Below are 22,470 nucleotides of genomic sequence, written 5' to 3'. Positions count from 1 at the left end.
GCTCATGTTAACATTGAGCACGTATTTATCAGTGCCTGCTCTGTGTCCGACGCTGTGCTACTGGAAGAAGACAGACATTTAAGAAACATTGCAGTCCCAGTGACCGAGACGGGCTCAGAAAGGAAAGCCCTCGCTGCCCGCAGCGCCCGCCGAGCCATTTTAACCACGTGCCGCGGCGCACCTCCCCGCCCCAGCCCCAAGCGACAGCTTTCGCTGTTACTCTGTCTCAGTTCACGGCAACGCCACCTTTGCAAAACCCTTGCTGTTATTCTGAACACCTGTTTCTAGAAGCCCACAAACCCAGTTCATCAGCAACCAGCAGAAGCGCCACTTTCACAATGAATCCAGCCCTGCTCGCCCCTCCACTGCTTCCGTCCCAGCCCAAATCACAGTCGTTTCTCTCCGTCAGTTAACAGGTCACCTGCTCCTCAGGCACGCCTTCCATGACCATCCTCATTTAAAATTGCAGCCTAGTACACCCCTCCTTCCCCTTCTACTTACTTTCCTTTTGGGCACAGTACTTACTTCACCTTCTAACATACGTAAGGTATTCCTGTCTTTCAGGTATTGCTTACCGTTTCTCAGTTGTTTCTTTTTCACTGCTCTGCACCCAGTGCCTAAGACACTGTCTGGTTAGGACAGATGGGTAGTTGTGTGCTCTTTGGCAAGCCATTAACCTCTCTGCCCCTCAGATGGTTCATCTGTACTCACATTGCAGTCTTATTGTGAGGATTAAATCACATAATGTGTAAAGCTTATGACAGAATTATCACTCTGTATTGTGACTATGTATCTACCTTTTTGTCCCCGCTGCTGCAGCATGACTCCCAGAAGACAGGAACTGGATTTTGTTCGTCTCTGAAGCATGGACGTATAGTAAAAGGGTTAGGAGCAAGACTCCTGGAGCCAAATTAAATGGGTATGAATGCTACAATTTACAAACTGTGTGACCATGGCCAAGTTGCCTAACGTCTCTGTGCTTCAGTTTCATCACCTGTACAATGAAGACAAGAATGCTTGCTGCATTAGAAAGCACTTAGAACAGTTCCTGGAATATATTACATGCCAGCTATTATCTCTGCAAACTTGTGCCTGGCAGAGAGAAGGTCTCAGCAGATGTTTACCCAAGGGGCTTCTTCCTAATTGTTTCCAAGCTGGACAATACCTTGCCAATGGCTCCCAAACACATGCCTACCCGTGCAGAAGTGGGCTCTCCGTGATAACACTTCTTATAGAAACCCTGATCAAGATTCTTATTAGCTCCTGTACTTTGAGGCCCTTGGGAGGCTCTCATGCCTCCTACTATACATTAAACTGAGTAGGTTCTCTGCTTGAGCTCAGCATGGCTTTATTTTGATGTAAGGAGATATAGCCTATACTCAGGCCAAATGTAAACAACCTTAAGAAGCATCAGGTAGCAACGATGCAAGGGAAATAGATACGTGGATGCTGGGTGGTTATGAGTGCTCTGTAAGCAAATGAAGCCAAGAGAGATATCGGTAGTGCCGGTGGGGCTAGAGAACTTACAGTGTCGAGGCGCTGGTCCAGATCTGAGCTCATTAGAAGGTGAGATTTGAGCCAAGACTTGCAGGAGATGTGGGAGTGGAAACGTGTGGCTATCTGGGAAAAGGGGTTTCGGGTAGAGGAAACAGCAGATGCTAAGGTCCAGGTGCAAGGGTGTGCTCGGTGTTTTAAGGAAGAGCAAGGAGGCCAGTAGCTGGAGTGAGATGAAACCTTGGAGGTGAGGGGAAGGAACATGCAGATCATGGGGAAGACTCTAGGCCATGGTCAAAATGTAGGATTATACTCTGAGTGAGGCCAGAAGCCAGTGGAGGTTTCTGGGCAAAGAAGTAACTGGATCCGCTTTATGGTTTTAAAGGTCATTCATTGGTGTCTGTGAGGGGCAAGGGGGGAAGCAGGGAGACTGTTAGAATATTACTCTTGCTGGTGCAGGTGGATTCCAGAATCTTCAACAACATCAGCCCCCTCTTTCCTTTCCTCAAAGGTTCTGAGCAAAGCAGCATTCTTGTGCCCCTGCTGCTTTCAGAGGTGAACGGGTTAAGCTTTAGCTCAGCCTCCCTTTTCCTACTCAGTTCTTCCTGTGGCTGCTTCCCACTGCCAAAAAGGAAGCAATCCTATCCGTCACTGCTGAGCGCTAATGCTGCTGTCACTCCAGCCAGTCAAGTTCCCTAAAGTCCTTTGAGAAAATTTTGGGACTTTTCACTAAATCATACAAAATTTACCTTTTTTTCTCCTGGGAGCCAAAGATATTTTTAGAGAAGAATTAATCTTTCGTTTCTCCAGTCGAACATTTTCTAGCAATCAGCCATGCAAATTGAGCTCTCCACCTGCTTCTTTCTGTGCCTTTTGCCTTTCAGCTTTGGTGCCATCAGAAGATACTACCTGGGCGCGGTGGAACTGTCCTGGGACTATATGCAAAGTGAACTGCTCAGTGAGCTGCACGTGGACACAAGGTAAAGGCCTGTTCTAGATGGGCCGGCCAGGATGGTGGGGCTGTGACTCTGGCTGTTTTGTCCATTGCTTCTCTCTGTCACATGCTGCCACACTGGAAACTAGAGAGTGGAGTAGAGTGAGGGCGAAGAGGCAAGCAGCATAGGAGACAGAACGAAACGTCCCTCAGCCTACCCCACAGCTTCCACAGGGAGAAGAGCCCTAAGACCCATCAATATTACACGGAATTTTGCTGTGAGGATAGTATTAGCCATGAGTTCAGAAACTTTTCATCTTTTCTGGGTTCTGGTGCATTTGGGGAGAGTAGTATTAAATAATCTTTCCAATATTATCTATGGCCGTTGATTTATTCAGATTTTTCTACCTCTTCTTCAGTCAATATTGGTTATATACATTTTCCTAGGAAGCAATCGGTTATCCCTAGATTTGATAATGTATTGGTATCAAGTTACATAATAGTCTTGTGATATTGTTAAACTGTTCTGTGTCTGTAGTTATATCTCCATTCTTAGTTTGTGTATGTTCTCTTTACCTCTCATAAATAATATTTCCAAGAAGTTTCTCGATTTTATTGCTTTTGTCAGGACCCATCTTTTGGTTCTATCAATTTCTGTTTTTACTTTCATCAATTCATTTCTTCTTCCTAGCTTCCTTTGGTTCATTTAGTTGATCTAACTTTTTGCTTATTGAGTTGAATGCTGAAGTCATTTGTTTTAAATTTTGTTTTGTTTTCTTTAAATGTGTATTATAAAGATTTAAACCCAATACATATATAATGGTAATGTAAATATTAAATATGGTCATGTCACACATACGTTACAATCTTTTCTGTTCTTTTTGCTTTGCTCCCCACTCTCCTTCTACTTGAGCCGCCTTCTTGGTTATCCCCAATCAGGTAACCCTAGTATGGTAATATATATTCATGTACACGCATGTATGCACATATATGCAAATAAAGGTTTTCTTGGTCATTGTTTTACAAAAATGGGCTATTATATACTATTCTCACTCACTAACACCTAATAGAATTCTGTCCAAGTCAGTTGGCATAACTTCAGTCTTTTTAATGGCTAAATAAAATTCCCTATTATTCCAGGTTTTGGGCCATTATATCCTATATCATTACATACTGTTGCTTTTATTCCTATAGGACAGATTCTCAAGAGGGATATTGCTGGGATGAAGGGAATATTTCCTTTTTAGTTTTAATTTCCAAAAAGGCTAGAACTCTTCAAACATTTCTACCATCAACATATAGGAGTGCCCTTCTCCCTGCGTTCACATCAGCAATAAGTTTTACCTTGTTTTTTAATCTTTGCCAATCTAGTAGGTATGGAGTGATATTTCGTCATTACAATAATCACATTCCTTTTATTTCTAATGAGGCTGAACATCTTTTTAAATGCTTGTTGACTACTGCATTTATATTTTGAGATTTGACTATTCACATGTTTTGCCCATTCTTCTTTGGGCTCTTTCACTTCTTTTTAGATTATGAGAACTATTTTATTCTTACAAGTATTAATAGCCTATCGCAAGGCACTGTTTATCAAACAATACATCTTTTGTCACTGATTTGAATAAAAGCATTCATCATATAAAATTCTCATATATATTAGTATCTATTTCATTAAATTTATACATAAATTTTATTAATATAAATGTAAGTGATTTATTATGACATTTATCCCTATGCATTTTATAAATATGTTGTTATTGGTTTGTGTATATTCATCTCAAATCTAGCTACCTTACTGAATTCTCATATAAATTCTAATAATTTTACATGGCAGTCTCTATGGGTATTGAATCATATTCAAAATAAGACAGATTCTAGCTCTTTTCCAATGTTTAATCAGTTATTTCTTTTTCTTATCTTATTGATTTTACTTGAAACAGTCCTCATATTTTGCTTTTCAGAATAACATTTGCTGTTTGTTCTTGATAAGTGGTCTTTGTCACTCCTTGCCATAAAATTTTCATTAGTAATGGCTTTTCGGCATTCTAGCATCATATGAATTTTGGCCTTTAATATGTTGAGGACAAATAGATTATGTCAGTAGACTTCCTGACATTGAATATCCTTACATTCTTGGAGTAAAATCTAATGTTCATGCAATTTGATTATTGTTGGGTTCTATGTGCTAATATATTTTTAGACACTGTGTGCCTTTATTATGTGGGATTGATCTATAGCTTTATTTTTTAATTGAAGTAGAGTTGATTTATAATATTGTGTTAGTTTGAAGTGAGGAGCATAGTGAGTCAGTATTTTTACATATTATATTACATCATAGGTTTTTAGAAGATAATGGTTACAGTTCCCTGTGCTATACTGTATATCCTTGTTGCTTACCTATGTTATATATAGTAGTTTGTGTCTGTTAATCCCATACCCTTAATTTGTCTCTCCCCCCTTCCCTCTCCCCTTTGATAACCATGTTTGTTTTCTATATCTGTGAGTCTGTTTCTGTTTTGCATATACATTCATTTGTATTATTTTTTAGATTCCACATATGAGTGAAATATATAGTATTTGTCTTTCTGTATCTGACTTATTTCACTAAGCATAATATTCTCTAGGTCCTACGCATAATATTCTCTAGGTCCATCCATGTTGCTACAGATGGCAAGATTTCATCCTTTTTTATGGCTGAGTAGTAGTCCATTGTGTGTGTGTGTGTGTGTGTGTGTGTGTGTGTGTGTGTGTGTGTGTGTGTAAAACACATCTTCTTAAGTCAGTTGTCTGTTGATGGGCACTTGGGTTGTTTCCATGCCTTGGCTATTGTAAATAGTGCTGCTATGAACATTGGGGTACATGTATCTTTTCAAATTACTGTTTTCATTTTTTTCTGGATATATAACTTTATTTTTTACTATTATTATTAGATTTTGGTATTCAAGTTTTATTGGCTTTATCAGATGAATTGGTGAGTGTTCTATCCTTTTCTATTGCCTAAAGTAGCTCAAATAACATTAGAGTTATCTGTTGTTTTAAAGTTAGATAAGACTCACAGATGAATCCATTTGGTCCAAGTGACATTTGCAATATCTTTAATCATCTCTTCAGGCTCTTCTATGTTAACTAGTCAAATCAAAATTCAACTTATTTTTGGAGTCAGCTTTAATAATTTTATACCTTTCTAGGAAATCATTTCCTTTATTTTTTCAATTTTGTTGCCACTGTGTTGCATATAGCACTCTCTCATGATTCTTTTACTCCACATCATCTGTAGCTATTTGCCCTTTCTCATTCTTAAATTCCTAAATTTTTGTTATTTATCTTTTCTACATGAACAAGTTTGTAACGGATTTCTCTTTGGTTGTTGTTGGGGGGTGGTCTTTTCAAATAATGAGCTTTTGGCTTTTTTTGTTCTTCTTCGTTATTTTTTTAAAATTAATTAATTTATTTTTGGCTGCATTGGGTCTTTGTTGCTGTGCACGGGCTTCTTCTAGTTGCGGTGAGCGGGGGCTACTCTTCGTAGCGTTGCCCGGGCTTCTCATTGCGGTGGCTTCTCTTGTTGCGGAGCATGGGCTCTGGAGCACGGGCTCAGTAGTTGTGGCTCAAGGGCTCTAGAGTGCAGACTCAGTAGTCGTGGTGCACGGGCTTCGTTGCTCCACGGCATGTGGGATCTTCCCAGACCAGGACTCAAACCTGTGTCCCCTGCATTGCCAGGCGGACTCTTAACCACTGCGCCACCAGGGAAGTCCCTGGTTATTTTTTATATTTAATTTATTTTCATATTTTATCTTTATCAATGATAGTTTCTTTTGGCTTGTCATGCTATATTTTTTCTAATATCTTAGGGAAAATAATATGTTCTTTTCTCTTTCTTTTGTCCTTTGTTTTTAACAGTGAAGGCATTTAAAGCTATACATTTTTCTCTGAGAACAGTTTTTCCATATCCCATAGGTTATGTTATGAAGTGTTTTCTTTTCATTGTTTTCAGTAGAGTCTGTAATATCCTCTTTGATTTCATTTAGAAGCATGATTTTTAATCACATTTTTAATTTGGTTGTCAATTATTTTTTTGGTATTTGGATCAGCTTTGAGCATCCTGTTAGTTTCCTACTGCTGTGTAACAAAGTACCTCGAACTTAGCAGTTTGCAACAACATCCATTTATTATCTCACATTTTCAGTGGGTCAGAAGTCCAGGTGGGCTCAACTAGATACTCTGCTCAGGATCATACAAGGCCAAAATCAAGGTGTTGACAGGGCTTTGCTCCTTACTGGAGACTCTGTGGGGGAATCCACTTCCAGGCTGAATTGGAATTTAGTCCCTTCTCTCAGTTTCCATGCGGCACCCTCCATCTTCATGCTAGCAAGAGTGATCAAGTCTGTTTCATGCTTCGGATCTGTCTAACAGAACATATTCATGAGCATAACACCAAACGGCAAAGGTCACGAGGGACAACATTTTGCCTACCACAGCTGTAGTTTACATACAATGAAACACACAGATATTCAAATGTACAGTTTGGTAAGCTTTGGCAAATGCATACAAGTTACATAACCACCACCCTAGTCAACGCTCCTGCAACTTTTCAGTGAGTCTCTCCACCCTTACCTGGCACCAGGCAATAAGCTCCTTTCTGGAATTACAGATTCGCTTTTGGAGTTACAAGACTTTTATATCAGTAGATTCATACAGTATGCATTCTTCAGTGTCTGGCTTTTTATCTTAAGCATTGTGATTTGGAAATTCACCTAGATTGTTGCATGAAGTTGTTCTGTCCTTTTTATTGCTGATTACTACTCGATTATGGGAATATATCACAATGTGTATATCTTTTCCCTGCCACATGGACCTTTGGATTGTTTCCAGGGGCTAATATAAATAAACCTGCTATGAACATGCCTGTACAAGTTTTTGTGTGGCCATCTGCCTTCCTTTATCTTACATAAATATCTAGGAGTGAAATTGCTGGATCATGCTGAAATGCATGTTTAACTTTATAAGAAACTACCAACAGATTTCTGGAATGGTTGTACCATTTTGTACTCTCACCAACAATGCATGAAAGTGCCAGTGGCAACACGTACTGGACAATATTTGATGTCACCAGTATTTAATTTTAGTCCTTTTAATGACTATGTGGTGGTATCTTACTGTATGTTTAATTTACATTCTCTGATAACTAAAGATGCTGAGCATCTTTGCATGTGTAATTGACCATTCCTGTATCTTATTTAATAAAATGTTTATTCACATCTTCGGCCCAGTTTTAAATTGGGTTGTCTTATTATTGTTGAGTTTTGAGAATTCTTTGTATATTCTGGATAGAAGTGAATTTTCAGATATACCTGTTTTCAATATTTTCTCCCAGCACAAAGAGTTTCATTTTAATGAACTCCAATTTATCTATTCTTTTTTCCACTGGTTGCTTGTGGTTTTGGTGTCATATCTAAAAAGCCATTGCCAAGTCCAAAGTCACAAAGATTTACACCTGTTCTCTCCTAAGAGGTTTATAGTTTTAGCTCTTATATTTAGTTCTTTGATACACTGAGTTAACTTTTGTGTATGGTTTAAGGAAGCGATCCAAGCCTGTGGTTGTGCAGTGTTAATGATCCTGAAGTAGAGGCCCAGATGGTCAGTAGCCTGGTATCTAAATGAACCATTGACCATTTATCCATTAATGTTGGTCTTTTTGAAAATTAATATTGAAGTATTTGTACTTAATACATTGTGCTTGTATTATAGTTTTCATCTAACATGCAGGCTGAGGTATAGTGAATAATAGACTGAGTGTAAAATTGAATTGAATGGAGAAGATGATTTATTATCTAGCTTTCTGTTGTTTTATAGGCAGTCACATGTATTTACCAGGAAAAAGTTGATAGAATTTTTATTTTGATGACACCATTTTATAGTCTAGATTATTTTGATACTGATTAACAGGATAAGCTGACTCTGGACACATCCTGACAACCTCTGCCAAGGTCTGAAACAAACATCTGGGAAAATTCAGTTTTGTATTATCTATTCCTGCAGCTGCTCAACTTCTTCTAAGCAAGGGTCAGGGAATATAATAGGTTTTCCGATTGGTTTTAGATAAAATGTGAAAGAACAGTTCAGGTCAAGGACATTGTTGCCAAATATATTTGGCAAGATTTATATATCAAACCTCAAGGGAAATACACAAACAAAAAACCCACATAAGTTAGGAAGGAGTAAAATCTGTGAACCCGGGAACATTTTGTCACTTACTGTGCAGATTACCCTGAATCTGAGACATAAATCACGTCCCACTTGACTAGGGCCTAGGCCTTCTGTTTCTGTCTCACAATCTTGATCTTTTATCTGGCTTTTGGTTTTCGCTCTTCCCTCAGAGAGAGAAAAATTTGTTTTCTGTGTGCTCGTGATCCTGTTCCTTCTCTGCTCGTCCAAGCTCTTGATCTAGTAAACATTTTTTATGTCTTATATTTTCATTTTATTCATAAATATTAAAGTGAAAGTACTGTGCTAGTGTATGTCAAAATACCTATCTCTGGACATGGGTCTGAGTCTTGTTAGAAACCAATGGAAACTTTGGAGAAACTGAGTAGGGTAGACTCAGGAGAACCAAGGATATGGAGTGGGAAAAGGGGAAGGGAACAAACTAGGGATGAGTTGATGACTGTGGAAGGGCATAGTCTCAAAGTGGCCAGGAGATGGGACAAATGAACCGAAGGGAGGAGTATACTCAATGATGTAGGCATCAAATAATGTTAAATGACTAAAAGCCATGTAGGTCTATGCCTAGGCTAATGCCATGGAAATTTCTAGAGATGGATGAAATTACAGCACATTTAAATATGAATTAATATCACCATTTGGGTTCCCCAGAAGCGGACTGTGAGATGGATATCAACGTGCAGGAATTTTATTTAGAGTGTTCTTGGGATCAATACCTGGGAAAGCAGGGGAGGGCGGAGGGAGAAGCTGGGCCGCAGTGCAGGCCAGCCCTACAAGGAGCTCTGGAGCGGGAATGACCCTTCTGCGTTGTCCCACTTGGGCCAACGCGGCCAGGCCCCTGTGTCTCCGTCCTGATCAGTCATTAAGCACTGGCTATCCTAGGAAGGGGCGTGGCTATCCTGGGGAGGGGGCGTGACCTGCTCCAGAAAGGGGCTGTGGTCTGCTCTGGGAATGGGCGTGGCCTCCCTGAGAAGGGCCAGTGGGCTGCTTTGGAAAAGGGGCGTCCAGGCCCTGTGGGCGGGGCATGAGCCCGGCGGGCCGCTCCTCGAAGATACCGGAGCTGAGGGCTGTCCTCCAGCAGCACCCACCCCGCAGGTGGCCGGGTTCGAGTACCTTCCGGGCCGCCCCCTCCCCATCGCCATCACAACCCCCACTCACTCACTGTCCATGTCCTCACCTGCATCGGGGACAGCTTCTCCAGGCCCCAGGGGCCGTCTCATCGCGCCCCTCACCTGGTGTGGCTGCCCTGGGGTGTGACCCACTCCTGCCTGCTTCGCGTGAGACAGCCCTCCCCCCTTGGTGGTCGTGCCCCGGGGGCTCCTCGTCTGGCGTGCCGCTCCTTGGGTACGGTAGCACCAGGTGCCCAGGCGGCGCCCCTGCTTCTCACTCAGTGAGACTCTTGTGTTTTGTGCTGTGAGGACCTTCTACACTGCCGAGCCCAGAGCTGCAGGTGGAGATGGGCGGCACAGACTCCCCGGGTGGGTCACGGGGGAAGAGAGGTTCTTTTGCTGCCATTCTTTGGTTCCTAAACCCGTGTGTTCTCATTGGGGCCACAGAACCATCTCTGAATCAATGCATATCCAGCACCTTGGAGGTTGACCCTCTATCCTTATGGAGCCCTGCCTCCAAGCTGGAGCTTTAGCTGTGCCTTTAAGAAGTCATTCCATTGCTCTCTCTGTCTGGCAGCTTCTGCATGGGGTGGCATCTGATAAAGCCAGTGGATGCCATGGTCATGGGCTCACTCCAGCACCTCCTTTGCTGTACAGTGGTCTCCTGGTCTGATATGATATCATATGGGATCCTACATCAGTGAATCAAACCCTCTGTGAGCCCTCAGACAGTGGTGCTGGCTGAGGCCCTGCAGGCAGGAAAGCTAACATATCCCTGAAATACATGTCTCTTCTCATCAGAATGAAGAGCCAGCCCTTCTAGGGTGGAAGGGATCCAATGCAATTTGCCACCGAATCGCTGGCTGGTCTCCATGATGGACAGTGCCCAGTTAGGAACTCAGCATTGGTTTCTGTTGCTGGCAGGTTGGATTTGGGGAGGCAACACAAGTTAAATCAGCCTTAGTCAGTGGGAACCCTTGCTTTTGGGTCCATGCATTAATTCTCTCCACGCCTCCACAGCCACTTGGCTCATATCTTGCCAGCACTGAGATGGCCCATGTAGAGGCTGGCTAATGGTAATTGTCAGTCATTTTGTCTGTTACTGTTTTGCACTTCTTCCACAGTAGCTATTCTCTGATGGCATTAACATATGACATGAAGGTTTTTTTATTTTGTACCCACTCACTAATATGCCTTCGCCCCAGACATCCTTGTCCTTGACCTTCCAGTCCTTTTCTTTCTAGGCCCTTGAACAGCCAGCCAAGCCATTTGCTGCTGTCCATTAGTCTGTATATATTTGAACCTTGGGCGGTTTTCTCTTTCTGCTCAAAGCGAACAACCAACATTAGCCAAAATTTGGCCCACCGGGAGATTATCCTTCACCATTGTCTATTGAATCCACCCGAGTGGGGCTGTAATACAACAGCAGTCAATTTTTGGCTCGTACCTGAATACCAAGCTGACCCAACTGTACATAATCTCAGGCTTCTTCCCCCCCAGCAACTGGTCGTCAGGGACCCCCCCACATGGCAATGGGTGTGACTTGAGGTAAAGGTGGCTGTGTAGCACGAGTAGATGAGATGGGCCTCTGACAATCTGCTCATTCAGCCTGCTCGTGCACTCTGGTCCATGCAGATCCCCACGCCTGCCTCCGTAAATCAGCTCCTTTTACTGGAAGGGCTTCCTTATCAGTACGCTGGCTTCTGGCCCTCAGCCAGTACATAGAGTCACTTGTCCTGGCCTTGGGCTGGCCGACCTGCTCCCGGTACGTGCTTTCTCGGGTGTCCTGGAAACCCTGGGATTGAGTGAGCTGCAAGGCTCCCTGGGAGGGGAGGGCTGTCAGGGAGGAGAGAATTAAGTCAATCTCATCTTTGCCTCCTCCTTGAGAGAGGTGTACGCAAAACAGTGCACACTTGGAAGGAGTGTCTTCAGTCCATCTGCTGCTCCATCCCCCCGAGGCTGCTGAGGTCTTCCTCTGTGACTGTCGCTTGGCCAGTTTCTCTCGTGCTTGCAACAATCGTTACGTGAAGCAAGAGCTGCTAAACTGTTAGGTGCAGGCTCACCATTTTCAGGCTCTGCCAAACCCTTGTGTCTTCTGAAGGGGCGTCTCCCTCCTTTCCTTGGCTGGTCCTTCCTCCTTGGTTTCAACACTGTCTAGGGCTCACAGGGCTTCCTTCTGCAAGTGGCTGTCTGGTGTGTCTGCCTGTGTCTATGCCTCTTCTTTCCACCGTCGCCTGCCGTTCGTGTTGAGTGCGACTCCCAGAAGCTCGCGTAGCAGAGTCTGCTCCGTCAGCCATTCGATGCACTTTTATTTTTCACCAGAGCCGTTCAGACCTACGTCTCTGGGCCACACCCCTCATCAGAGCTCCAGGGGCACAAACTCGGGGACCTACCAGATGGTTCCACCCTGCTGGGTACCAGCTTCGCCTTAGCATAGCTGCGGTTTTGGTGGGCGGAGGGCCACTGTGTGCGTCACGAAAGAGCTCTGACAGCCTCACGCCTACCCTTTCGCTGGGAAGCACCGTTTGGGGGCCTTTTAAGTTTCGGTCGTTCTGAGCGGGGTTCTGCTAATCACGGGTGACAGCATTGCCACAAATTTATGGCTGTCGGTGAATTATCTGAAAGCAAATGGGATGAAAAAGAATGTTGCCAACCAACATTGTGCAAGTAGTGACAACTTCTGTTTCCTTGGGTGATTTTATAGCTTTTTAAGCACACAAATTTCAAAAAAAATAAAAGAGGATTGTCTGCTTTTTTTCTTTTGTGTATGTATGTGTGCAGGAAGTTTATTGGGAGGAGTTCATTGGGGCTTAGCTTACTGAGGCTCACCAAGTGTCTGGATAGTTTCCTTGAGGAATGATGACACATCGGGGCCTTAGTGTTGGTCTCTGTTCCTGGCAAGCTGGACATTTACAGCAGCAGTAGCTAGATCAGCCTTGGTGAGTCCATGATGTTGAACCCATGCATAGTCACCATCATGGCTCCTCCATTTATATGTCCATTTTGGCAGCATTGGGGTGCCAACGACTGAGGCTGGCTAACATCAACTGGCTAAGTCATTCAGTTTACTTGGTTGTTTGGTGCAGTTTCCTTGGCAGAAAGTGCAGCATTTATTGCAAGACGCCCAACCTGGGGCCAAGCAAGAATGGGCAGCTCATATGCTCAAAAGACCCAAACACCCCGATGGCTTTCGGGGAAGGGCTTTTGAAGGCAAGGTGAGGGAGGGGGTGGCGGGATACCTGATCAGCTTATGGACGTTCTTCTGACTGGTTGGTGGTGAGGTAACCAGGTGGTATTTCGGGAGGGAGTCAACATCATCAGCCTTCTGGTTCCAGTGGTCTGGGGTCTACACGCCGGTGGTCAGCGCGCCCTTACCTTCTTCCGCCCGGTGGGGGTCTTAGTATCTGCAAAACAACTCAGGGATATGACCCAGGGTATGATCTATAGCCCTTGAGGAGCAACTTTCTCTCTCCGTTTCAGTGTTGGAAGTTTCTGTTGTCATACGCTCAAGCTCAGAGATTTTTTCCTAACAATATCCAGTTTACTAAGGAGCCTATCAAAGGCACTCTTCATTTCCATTACAGTGTTTTTGATCTCTACCATTTCTTCTTGATTTTTCTTAGAATTTCCATCTTTCTGTTTCTATTATCCATCTGTTCTTACATGTTGTCTACTTTTTACATTAAAATATTTAACATATTAGTCATAGTTTTTTTTTAAATTTCTGGTCTAATACTTCCAACATTCTTGTCATATCTGACTCTAGTTCTGCTGCTTGCTCAGTCTCTATGAACTGTGGGGTTCTTTTTTAATGCCTTTTAGTGTGCCTTGTAAGTTTTTGTTGAATGATGGACGTGATGTACTGGATAAAAGGAACTTTGGTAAATTAGGCCTTTAGTGATGTGGTGGTGAGGTGTGGGGAAGTGCTCTATAGCCCTGTGATTAGGTCTCAGTCTTTTAGTGAGCCTGTGCCCCCGGACTGTGGACTTCACCACTGCTTCTCAGTCTCACCCCTTGACACAGGCTGGCTAGAGTTGGGTATTTTCTTTCCTCTACATGGAAGGAGAAGCAGGATGACGTTGGGTATCTTCCTTCTTCCAGGTAGATGAAGCTGTGATTAAAATCCCAGAATGATAAGCTCTGGTAAAATAATTTCTCACGAGGGCAGGCATAAGAACAGAATGCTCTGGCATATTTTAACTTTTTTTATTTTTATTATTTTTTAAAATTTATTTATTTTATTTCCTACTACAGCACTGGTTCCCACAGGCATTTCTACTTGAAGGTTTCTGTTCTAGTAAGTTGTGATTCTCTGCATTCACCTGTCTGTCTAATTTTGGGGGCAGCAGTTTTCTCTGTGACTTCATATACAGCTTCCAATCTGCCTTGTTAACAGTAGAGGAGAGTGGGATGGAAGCATTACTTCCAGCTGTTTTTTAAATTATGTTTTATTTTTTTGGCCACACCACACGGCTTGCGGGATCTTAGTTCCCCGACCAGGGATCGAACCTGAACCCACTGCACTGGAAGCGTGGAGTCTTAACTACTGGACCACCAGGGAAGTCCCTCAGCTGTTTTTTAAAGTGGGTTCAAAGAAGGGTCAACCAAAATGAACGACCTTTTCCTTTTTTCACACAGGTTTTCTCCTAGAGTGCCAAGATCTTTTCCATTCAACACCTCAGTCATGTACAAAAAGACTGTGTTTGTAGAGTTCATGGATCAGCATTTCAACATTGCCAAGCCCAGGCCACCATGGATGGGTAATGCAAACAATATTGACTCATTGTTATGAAACTGGGTATCTTATTTCCTTGCAAGGATTCCCCAGTCTTGGGGCTGCAGTTTTCTTGGCCAGGCTTCCCTTATTACCACCTCTCGGGGAAATACACTGGCTGAATGGTCTCAGTCTTCTTACTGGGCCCTCTTCCTCTGCTTGAGTGCCCTTTATCTTGGACCTGGGTTCATTTTATTTTCTCTCTGCTTCCAATCCCTAGCTGATCTTATCCAGTCTCATGGCTTGAAAATATCATACATGCCAATAAGTCCCAAGTTTATATCTCTAGTTCAGACTGCTTGCTTGATACCTCCACTTAGGTGTCAAATAAGCATGTAACAAGATGTTAAGATGAGACATTTCCTACCTTAGAATGATTGCTCAGAATTATAGGTGACAAGTACCCCCAAATTCTAAAGAGTGATATCAGGCCACCTATTCAGGACTTGGTCAGGTAGTGGTCCAAAATTGGTTCAGCAACCTTTAGCCCATCATATACCTCCAGCCTATATAAAAGAAGGTTAGGAACTTATGAAAGAGTTTAGATTTGAATATTTCTTTTTTTAAAAATGTAATTAATTTTTTGGCTGCCTTGTGTCTTTGTTGCTGTGTGCCGGCTTTCTCCAGTTGCCTCGAGCAGGGGCTACTCTTCATTGCGGTGCGCGGGCTTCTCACTGCGGTGGCTTCTCTTGTTGCAGAGTATGGTCTTTAGGTATGTGGGCTTCAGTAGTTGTGGCTCGCGGGCTCTAGAGCACAGGCTCAGTAGTTGTGGTGCACGGGCTTAGTTGCTCCGTGGTATGTGGGATCTTCCTGGACCAGGGCTCGAACCCATGTCCCCTGCACTGGCAGGCGGATTCTTAATCACTGCGCCACCAGGGAAGTCCCCTTGAGGATTTCTTTTGAAAGCATTTTGGTGTTTTGTATATTCCCATGGGGGGAGGGCGGCCTCTCCCTCATATCAAGCTGCAGTGAGGGAGGCTTCAGTAGAATCATTTAGAAAACTTGACATAGTTCTTCTGGAGCTTGGAAGATACTGACTAGTGCCTGATTTTTATCTAGAAAAACTTTCAATGCCAGAGTGTTGGGGAGCTTCCCCTGATGGCATAATAAGGAGAGTGGGCTATAGCAGAGGCTAACTGCACTGCAACTGTTACGTGTGAGACCAGGAAGGTCATAGGACAAGACTTGCCTCAAGAAGACCCTGCCTGAGAGGACTTCCTGCCAGGGCTAGGTGATCCCAACAGAAAAGGTCTATGTGATTGTACTGTCAGAAGCAGAAACTGAGAGGAGAGATAAAGTGACAGCTGGAGAGGGCGTATCCCATGCCAGGGGGAGGTGGAGTAGGGCGTCCCCATATTGAGAGGGAGAGAGTCTCTAAAGAACTCATGTAAGTTCTCTAAGAAAGAAAGACCCAGAATTTTGGCATGTGCCACATCCAGGGGGTACCAAAGCCAAGAAAGATCTTGTCAGCATGTCTCTTTTTGCACTCTTGTCCTTTGTCCACTAGCTCCAACTTTAGAAAGTCCAGAGGCAGTAAAATGAGAAAGCGGTGAAGCTACCAACCAAACTTCCTTTTCCCATTACAGGTTTCTGAGCCTGTTTCAGAACTGAACTGGAGGAGGGAGGGACCCTTAAATTGCAGGTGACATCAAAAATTTGATATTAGACCAGACTGGATTTATTAGTACCTAAAAATGATACTCTTAATATGCGAAGGTTACTGGAAAAAAAGTGGGACTGTTCAAAATGCAACAAAGGGAAATTCCACATACAATTAAAAACTATGAAAAATAAGCCTATTTCATATTTTCATCCCGTTGAATCCAGTCCATTCAATAAAACCATTTGTAGGCATCTTATACTTAGTATGTATATAAGTCAGAAGTCTTGATTTTCCTCTAAATTTTCTGTGCCATGGCCTGACTACCACCCACTTGCACAAACCACAATCACAGGAGTCATTCCTGGCTCTCTCACTTTTTTCCCCCCTATCTTCAATATCCAACCCATGAGCAAGTCTTGTTGACTTGTTGACCTTGTTGAAATAAATAGACTACCAGATATTTCTCCAGAAAAGATGGGTTTATTCAGGATCAGCAGAGAATTGCGATCTGGGATCTGCAACCATGGCAAGCTACAAACAAGTCCCTGAATAGCAAAGGGAGAGGAACACAGTTTATAGAGGGGAAAAGGAAGTTGGAAGGGCTAGAGTAAACAAAGAGTCTGTGGCTGCTCATTGGCTGAGCCCTTGCCAGGAAAGATGAGGAGTCTTCTTCCCCTTGGCTTCTGCTATTGTCACAGGGTGTGAGAGCGCCCCCTTCTGGTCTCCCAACACTATTTAATTGATGTTTCTGTTTATTAATATTTTTCCACTCTTCCTCCAAAACAAGTCCCAAGTCTGCTTCTTCTAAATTCCAAATTCATCCAAACTGCTGTAGCCTACAAAGTCCTACGTGTTATGTTCCCTGCCTGCCTCGATAACCTTATTTTCTACTCTTCCCTTGCTCATTCACTTTGCTTCAACCACGTTAGTTTACCATACTTAAAGTGTCCTCTACTTCCTGCCTCATCATTTTCTAGCACGCCATCATCATTTATAGCATTTATAACAACATACAATTTTCTTCTTTCTTTATTTACATGCTTAATGCTCTAGAATGTGATCTCCATGATCTGTCTTGTTAACTACTGCATCTCTAGTGCCTAGGGCAGTTTCTAGAATATAGTAGGAACTCAGTTATTAGTTGAATGAATAAATGCATTGAATGAATTGCCAGAAATCTGTCTTCAGAACAACTATGAGGCTGAGCTGGTTATAGCAGTTCATGTATTCGTGCATTCAGCTACTACTTTTTATCAATAACCATAGGGGCGTGCTCCTCTACTGTGACTTTGACCATCAGTTTTGTGATAACAGGTTTTCTGGAGTGCCACCCTCCAAATGACCTTTGGGGGACATCTCATTCTTGCAGGTCTGCTGGGTCCTACCATCCAGGCTGAGGTTTATGACACGGTGGTCATTACACTTAAGAATATGGCTTCTCATCCTGTTAGTCTTCATGCTATCGGCGTATCCTACTGGAAGTCTTCTGAAGGTGAGTCAAATGCCCTCCTATTGTCCTGTCATCCTAGGGACAGAAGAGTATTGAGTATAAGGGCATACAGCTACCGAAAGGTGGATTCGGGATTCAAACCTAGGCCCATTTCATGAAGTCAAGAACCTTGTCATTTCAGTCTAAACCCTAAAGTTTGTTGCTGTCCCCTGTTCTCCCTTGGGGAGCCAGGCCGCGGATGTTAAAAATCCCACTGTAGGGGCTTCCCTGATGGCGCAGTGGTTGAGAGTCCGCCTGCCGATGCAGGGGACGCAGGTTCGTGCCCCGGTCTGGGAAGATCTCACATGCCGCGGAGCGGCTGGGCCCGTGAGCCGTGGCCGCTGAGCCTGCGCGTCTGGAGCCTGTGCTTCGCAACGGGAGAGGCCACAACAGTGAGAGGCCTGCATAAAGCAAAAAAAAAAAAAAAAAAAAAAAAAAAAAAAATCCCACTGTATCTGCCTTCCTATGCCCAGAAAACTTCCTAGGGAGGATCAAGGCCCATGGTATAGAAATGAAACAGAATTCTCCTTCTCCTTCCTTAGATTCATACTTTCCAGATATTTCCTCTGCCTCCCCTCCCCGCAATTTCTAAATATGTGATTAGGGCCAACTAGCAGAAGCACAAGCTGACCTCATTACAGCAAGCAACCTGTTTGGCCACAGTCCCCACCCCAACTAGCTTCTCCTTAACCTTCGCAGTGCAGGAAGGGAGTGAAGGGAGAGCCACAACAGACTGTGATATTGCCCATATAGACTATGGCATATACAGATCAAGAAGATTCAAGTAAATCATTAAGAAATTATTGGAGCACATGCCCTGTATTGTACGGTCTAACTATGCTTATGCATTGACTAATTTCTCATTCTGAAATTGGAAAGCATTAGTTTTCTAGGTTGCACTCGTTAGGTCAGGGCAGACCTGGACTGGGGGAAGGTGAAAGACAGGAGGGGGCAGGTGCTATAGAGGAAAAGTCATCCCAGGTTCTGACTTGTGCCTGGCAGGCTATTTCCATGAGGTTTATCTACTTGGAAGCTTCCAGAACTAATCTAGGGGCATTTTAGAGAGACCAGGGTTCCCACAATTCTGCAGCTGGGAGCTGACCATAGAGATGACTCTTTTGCACCCTAAGCCTGGTGAGTTCTGGGAAAATAGACTATCATCTCTCACACATACAGCTACAGTGGTTCTTCCCAGGAACAACACAGTGAGTCAATGGCCTAATGCCCATGCGATTTACGATCCTAGCACGAGCCTGTGTATTTATATGTTATGATCCACAGGCTCCTGGCCCTCTTAGACTAACCTGGGGGCCCCAGGATGTAAGTTAAATCTGTGACGATGTTGAGTATCACTTCATATGCTTGTTGACCTTTCTGATATCCTTTTGTAAAGTATCTGATCAACGGTTTAAATGTTTTCCCGTTGAAAAAAAAATGAGTTGTTTATCTTTTTCTTATTGATTTGTAGAGGTACTTTATATATTCTGAATACAAATCCTTTGACAGATATAAATATTTGCATATCTTCCTCCAGTCTGTAGCTTGAATTTTAATTTTACTCTCTTAATAGTTTTCTTTTTTGGTAAACAGAAGTTCTTAAAGTTAATTAAGCCTGAAAATTCAACAGTTAATGAAGCACAAAAAAGGTATCACATTTTTTTCCTTTTATGTTAGAGCTTTGTGTCTTATTTAAGACATTTGCCTATCCCAAGGTCATGAAGAATTTCTTCTGTGCTTTCCTCTAGAAGTTTTATTCTTTTCCCTTTCATACTTATGTCTGTGACCCATCTTAAATTAATTTTTGTGTATGGCTTCCCTATAGCATCTTTAAACAGCTTTGTTGAGGTATAATTTACATACCACAAAATTCACTCATCTAAAGTAGTTTGATGACTTTTACTAAATTTAGACAGTTATGCAGTCATCAACACAATCCATGTCAAGAAGTTCTGTCTTTGCAGTTCAAGCCCCATTCCCACTCTCAGTCCCAGACAACTTCTGATCTGATTTATATCTCTATAGCTTTGCAAGCCTGTCATTTTTATCTCCCAAACCAACTCTGGTAAATTATATTTCAGTTCACCAAATAGTCCTCTCCTCCCCCAGAGTGGCAAGAGTACATTTCCCTGCCATATTGTTGTTGGATGTGGCCATATGCTGTATGCCAAGATAGCTAGTTCACATGGAGTGCCCGTCAAAGGAAGTATCAAGTTTGGTCCTGAGCTGAAAATGGAAACCCAGTACTAGAGAAAGGCTTTTAATTTCTTCTCTGAACAAGTGGCGTTCTAAGACACCAACCTAGGCTGTAAGTAGGTCCACAAAATGAGGCTCTGAGTAGGAATGAGATGAGGTTGGCCATGAGCTGCCAAACTTTGAGGGAGCTGTGAAAGACAGTATGGGGGCATACGAGTTAAGAAGTACCAACCTGAAGCTGCTGAGCAGACATCAGGCAAAGGAAAAATAGCTGAAGGCACCAGAGAGTGAAGTGGAGTAGCCTCTGAAACACAGCATTTGTCCTGTGGTAGAGTAGTCATGCCCAGGGGTCACTGAGCTATGGCCCTTCACGACTGAGACCAACAAAAATTCTTGGCATGGGGAGTCAGAATGTGGGTCTCAACTCCTGCTGGACACCCAGGAATTTGAGATGTCTCAGCAAGGTAGCTTCTGGGGGCCTAGGCCAGACCTGGGGCAAGGCTGACCCAGCAGCAGCAGGGGGTGGACTAGAGGGCTAACCAGGACACTGGGAGCAGACAGGCAGACTTTCTGAACTCTCAAATGTCCCAACAGTGTTCTTCCTCATATAATAGAAGATAAAAATTACACAAAACACATTCTGCTTAGAATATTTGTGGTGGCTGATATATAAGCTCAGGTAAGACTCTGATGGAGACATTAGTAGATATGTGAACTTTAAGGGCTGTGCACAATGCTTTTTCCCAGGCACCGCCTACTTCACTTGGTCTTGACAAATCAACTTTGTCTTCACCAAAGGATAGACCTTGTTATTAGCAACCTGAGAAGAACCCAAAATCTCAGGTTCAAGCTTTCAACATTCTGAACATCACTTCCTACTTTTCCAGCTGTCATTCTCTCACTGCCCACTCCTACAATTCTTCATTCTCATTGGGATCCACCATGTACTGACCCTACAATTTTTCACCGTCTACCTTGCCAAGACAGGTATAATTTTCACGCATTCTTGGCTTCTCATCAACCCCCCAACCCCAACCTTAGTATTAGGAAAAAGGACATTCTTTTCCTAATGAAATATTTCAAACAAAAAAAGGTACAGGAAATAATAGAGCAAACAAACATGTACCCATTACCTCACTTTGGCAAATCTTAACATTTTGCCATGTTTGCTTACTTTATTTTAAGAAATTAAACATTATAGATATAGTTGAAGCCCCTTCTTTACCCGTCCATGATCCCCTCCCTCCCTATGCAAATGTATTCACTATTCAGAATATTATACCAACCCACAATCACACAGACACCTGAACCACACTCTCCAACCTGAGGTACAACTCACGTTTTTCTAAATGTCCCCCAGGATCTGCCAAGCACAGGTATTGGTCTGCTGTTGCTTCTGGATGAAGCCAATTGTCCGTAGTGCTCACTGGAGGAGCACCCCTTTACCAAAGAGGCTGACTTTATAGCGGGCCAGTGCAGGGGGTCTCTTGTACAGCTCTGCTGGAGAGGTCCCTCTATTAGATGTATAGCTGTTGTGGGGTACTATGGGGTATAGATGAGGAGCACCCTGAATGCCTTGGGAGGCTCTGGAGTCTCAGAGACCCTGATGAATCCGAGAAGCTAAGGTGAGTTGCTAGAAAAATAGTTCAATAGAAGTATAAGTGTTACGGTCAGTGAGTTTCAATATTTTCTACTTCAGTCCACTGAAATGATGTAGAAGCAATGACACGTCACTAACAATGAAAACATATAGTGCTCAGTGTAGAATAAAGGTATCAGTGTAGGGCGCGGCCGGATAGCCATTACGCATGCACTAAGTATGCCGCTAGGGCGTATGCACCTAATATGCTAATCAGGTTTTGAAGCAGTGGCCTATCCAAAGTCCGGCTTGCGAAATGCGATAACCATACGGACGAATCAGGGACTTACACGAGTCCTTAAGCCCTTATATAAGCAGACAGGCTCGAGCGTACGGGGTCTTCCTTCCATCCGCCCGAAACCAAGCTGTACTCCAATAAAGTGTGATGCGAGAAGAATCTAGCGTGTGGTGATTCGTCATTCTGCTGGTCAGAAGCGGCTCGCCGCAAGTGGTGCCGAAACCCGGGAACCTGCGCGCCCCGCATGGAGGACCGATTCAGAACTCGACACACGGAGTGAACCGCCGTTAAGTAGTCCAGTTTAGGTATGTTTTTTGCTGCAATAGAGCCCGAGATTTTTATTTTCGCTTTCGTTCTCTTCGTAGCTGTTGCACTTTTTGTCTGCGTGTGGCTACGGTGCCATCAGCCCGACCGAGTGTGTCTCCCCTGGCCATTAGATAGGTCAGAGATCTTCCCGCTTTAGCAAGTTGCTCATATATGAGAGTGAACTATGGGGAATAGTTCATCCGCGGAACCAACCGTTGGATTCCATGAGCCCATCCAAGCCCTTCTGAACGATCGAGGACTTAAGATTTCACATAAAACTATTAGTAAACTGTTGCAGGATATTGATGGTGCCGCCCCATGGTTTGCGGTGTCTGGAAGCCTGACTGTTCCATCTTGGGAAAAACTGGGGAAGGACTTGGCTGATCGTCACAAAATGGGGGAGCTCTCTCGAGGCACGTTTCCGTTATGGAGAATGATACATTCGTGCTTAAGAGAAGGGAAATGCGAA

At 43.4% G+C, this 22,470-nt stretch overlaps 1 protein-coding gene across 2 annotated transcripts in view; it reads left to right on the top strand.

The window, feature by feature from the left end:
• The first annotated feature begins 2,328 nt into the window (after window positions 1–2,328).
• The window catches only part of F8 (coagulation factor VIII), a 121,975-nt gene continuing 101,833 nt past the window's right edge, over window positions 2,329–22,470 (top strand). For both annotated transcript variants that reach the window (XM_032620284.1, XM_032620283.1), the window contains exons 1-3: window positions 2,329–2,474; window positions 14,398–14,519; window positions 17,506–17,628. In XM_032620284.1, the coding sequence (XP_032476175.1) occupies window positions 2,329–2,474; window positions 14,398–14,519; window positions 17,506–17,628 (391 nt within the window). The remainder of the gene's footprint in view (window positions 2,475–14,397; window positions 14,520–17,505; window positions 17,629–22,470) is intronic.

The sequence above is a fragment of the Phocoena sinus genome, chromosome X (genome assembly GCF_008692025.1).
Source record: "Phocoena sinus isolate mPhoSin1 chromosome X, mPhoSin1.pri, whole genome shotgun sequence".
Taxonomy (NCBI): domain Eukaryota; kingdom Metazoa; phylum Chordata; class Mammalia; order Artiodactyla; family Phocoenidae; genus Phocoena; species Phocoena sinus.
This window is presented reverse-complemented; position numbering and strand designations above follow the sequence as displayed.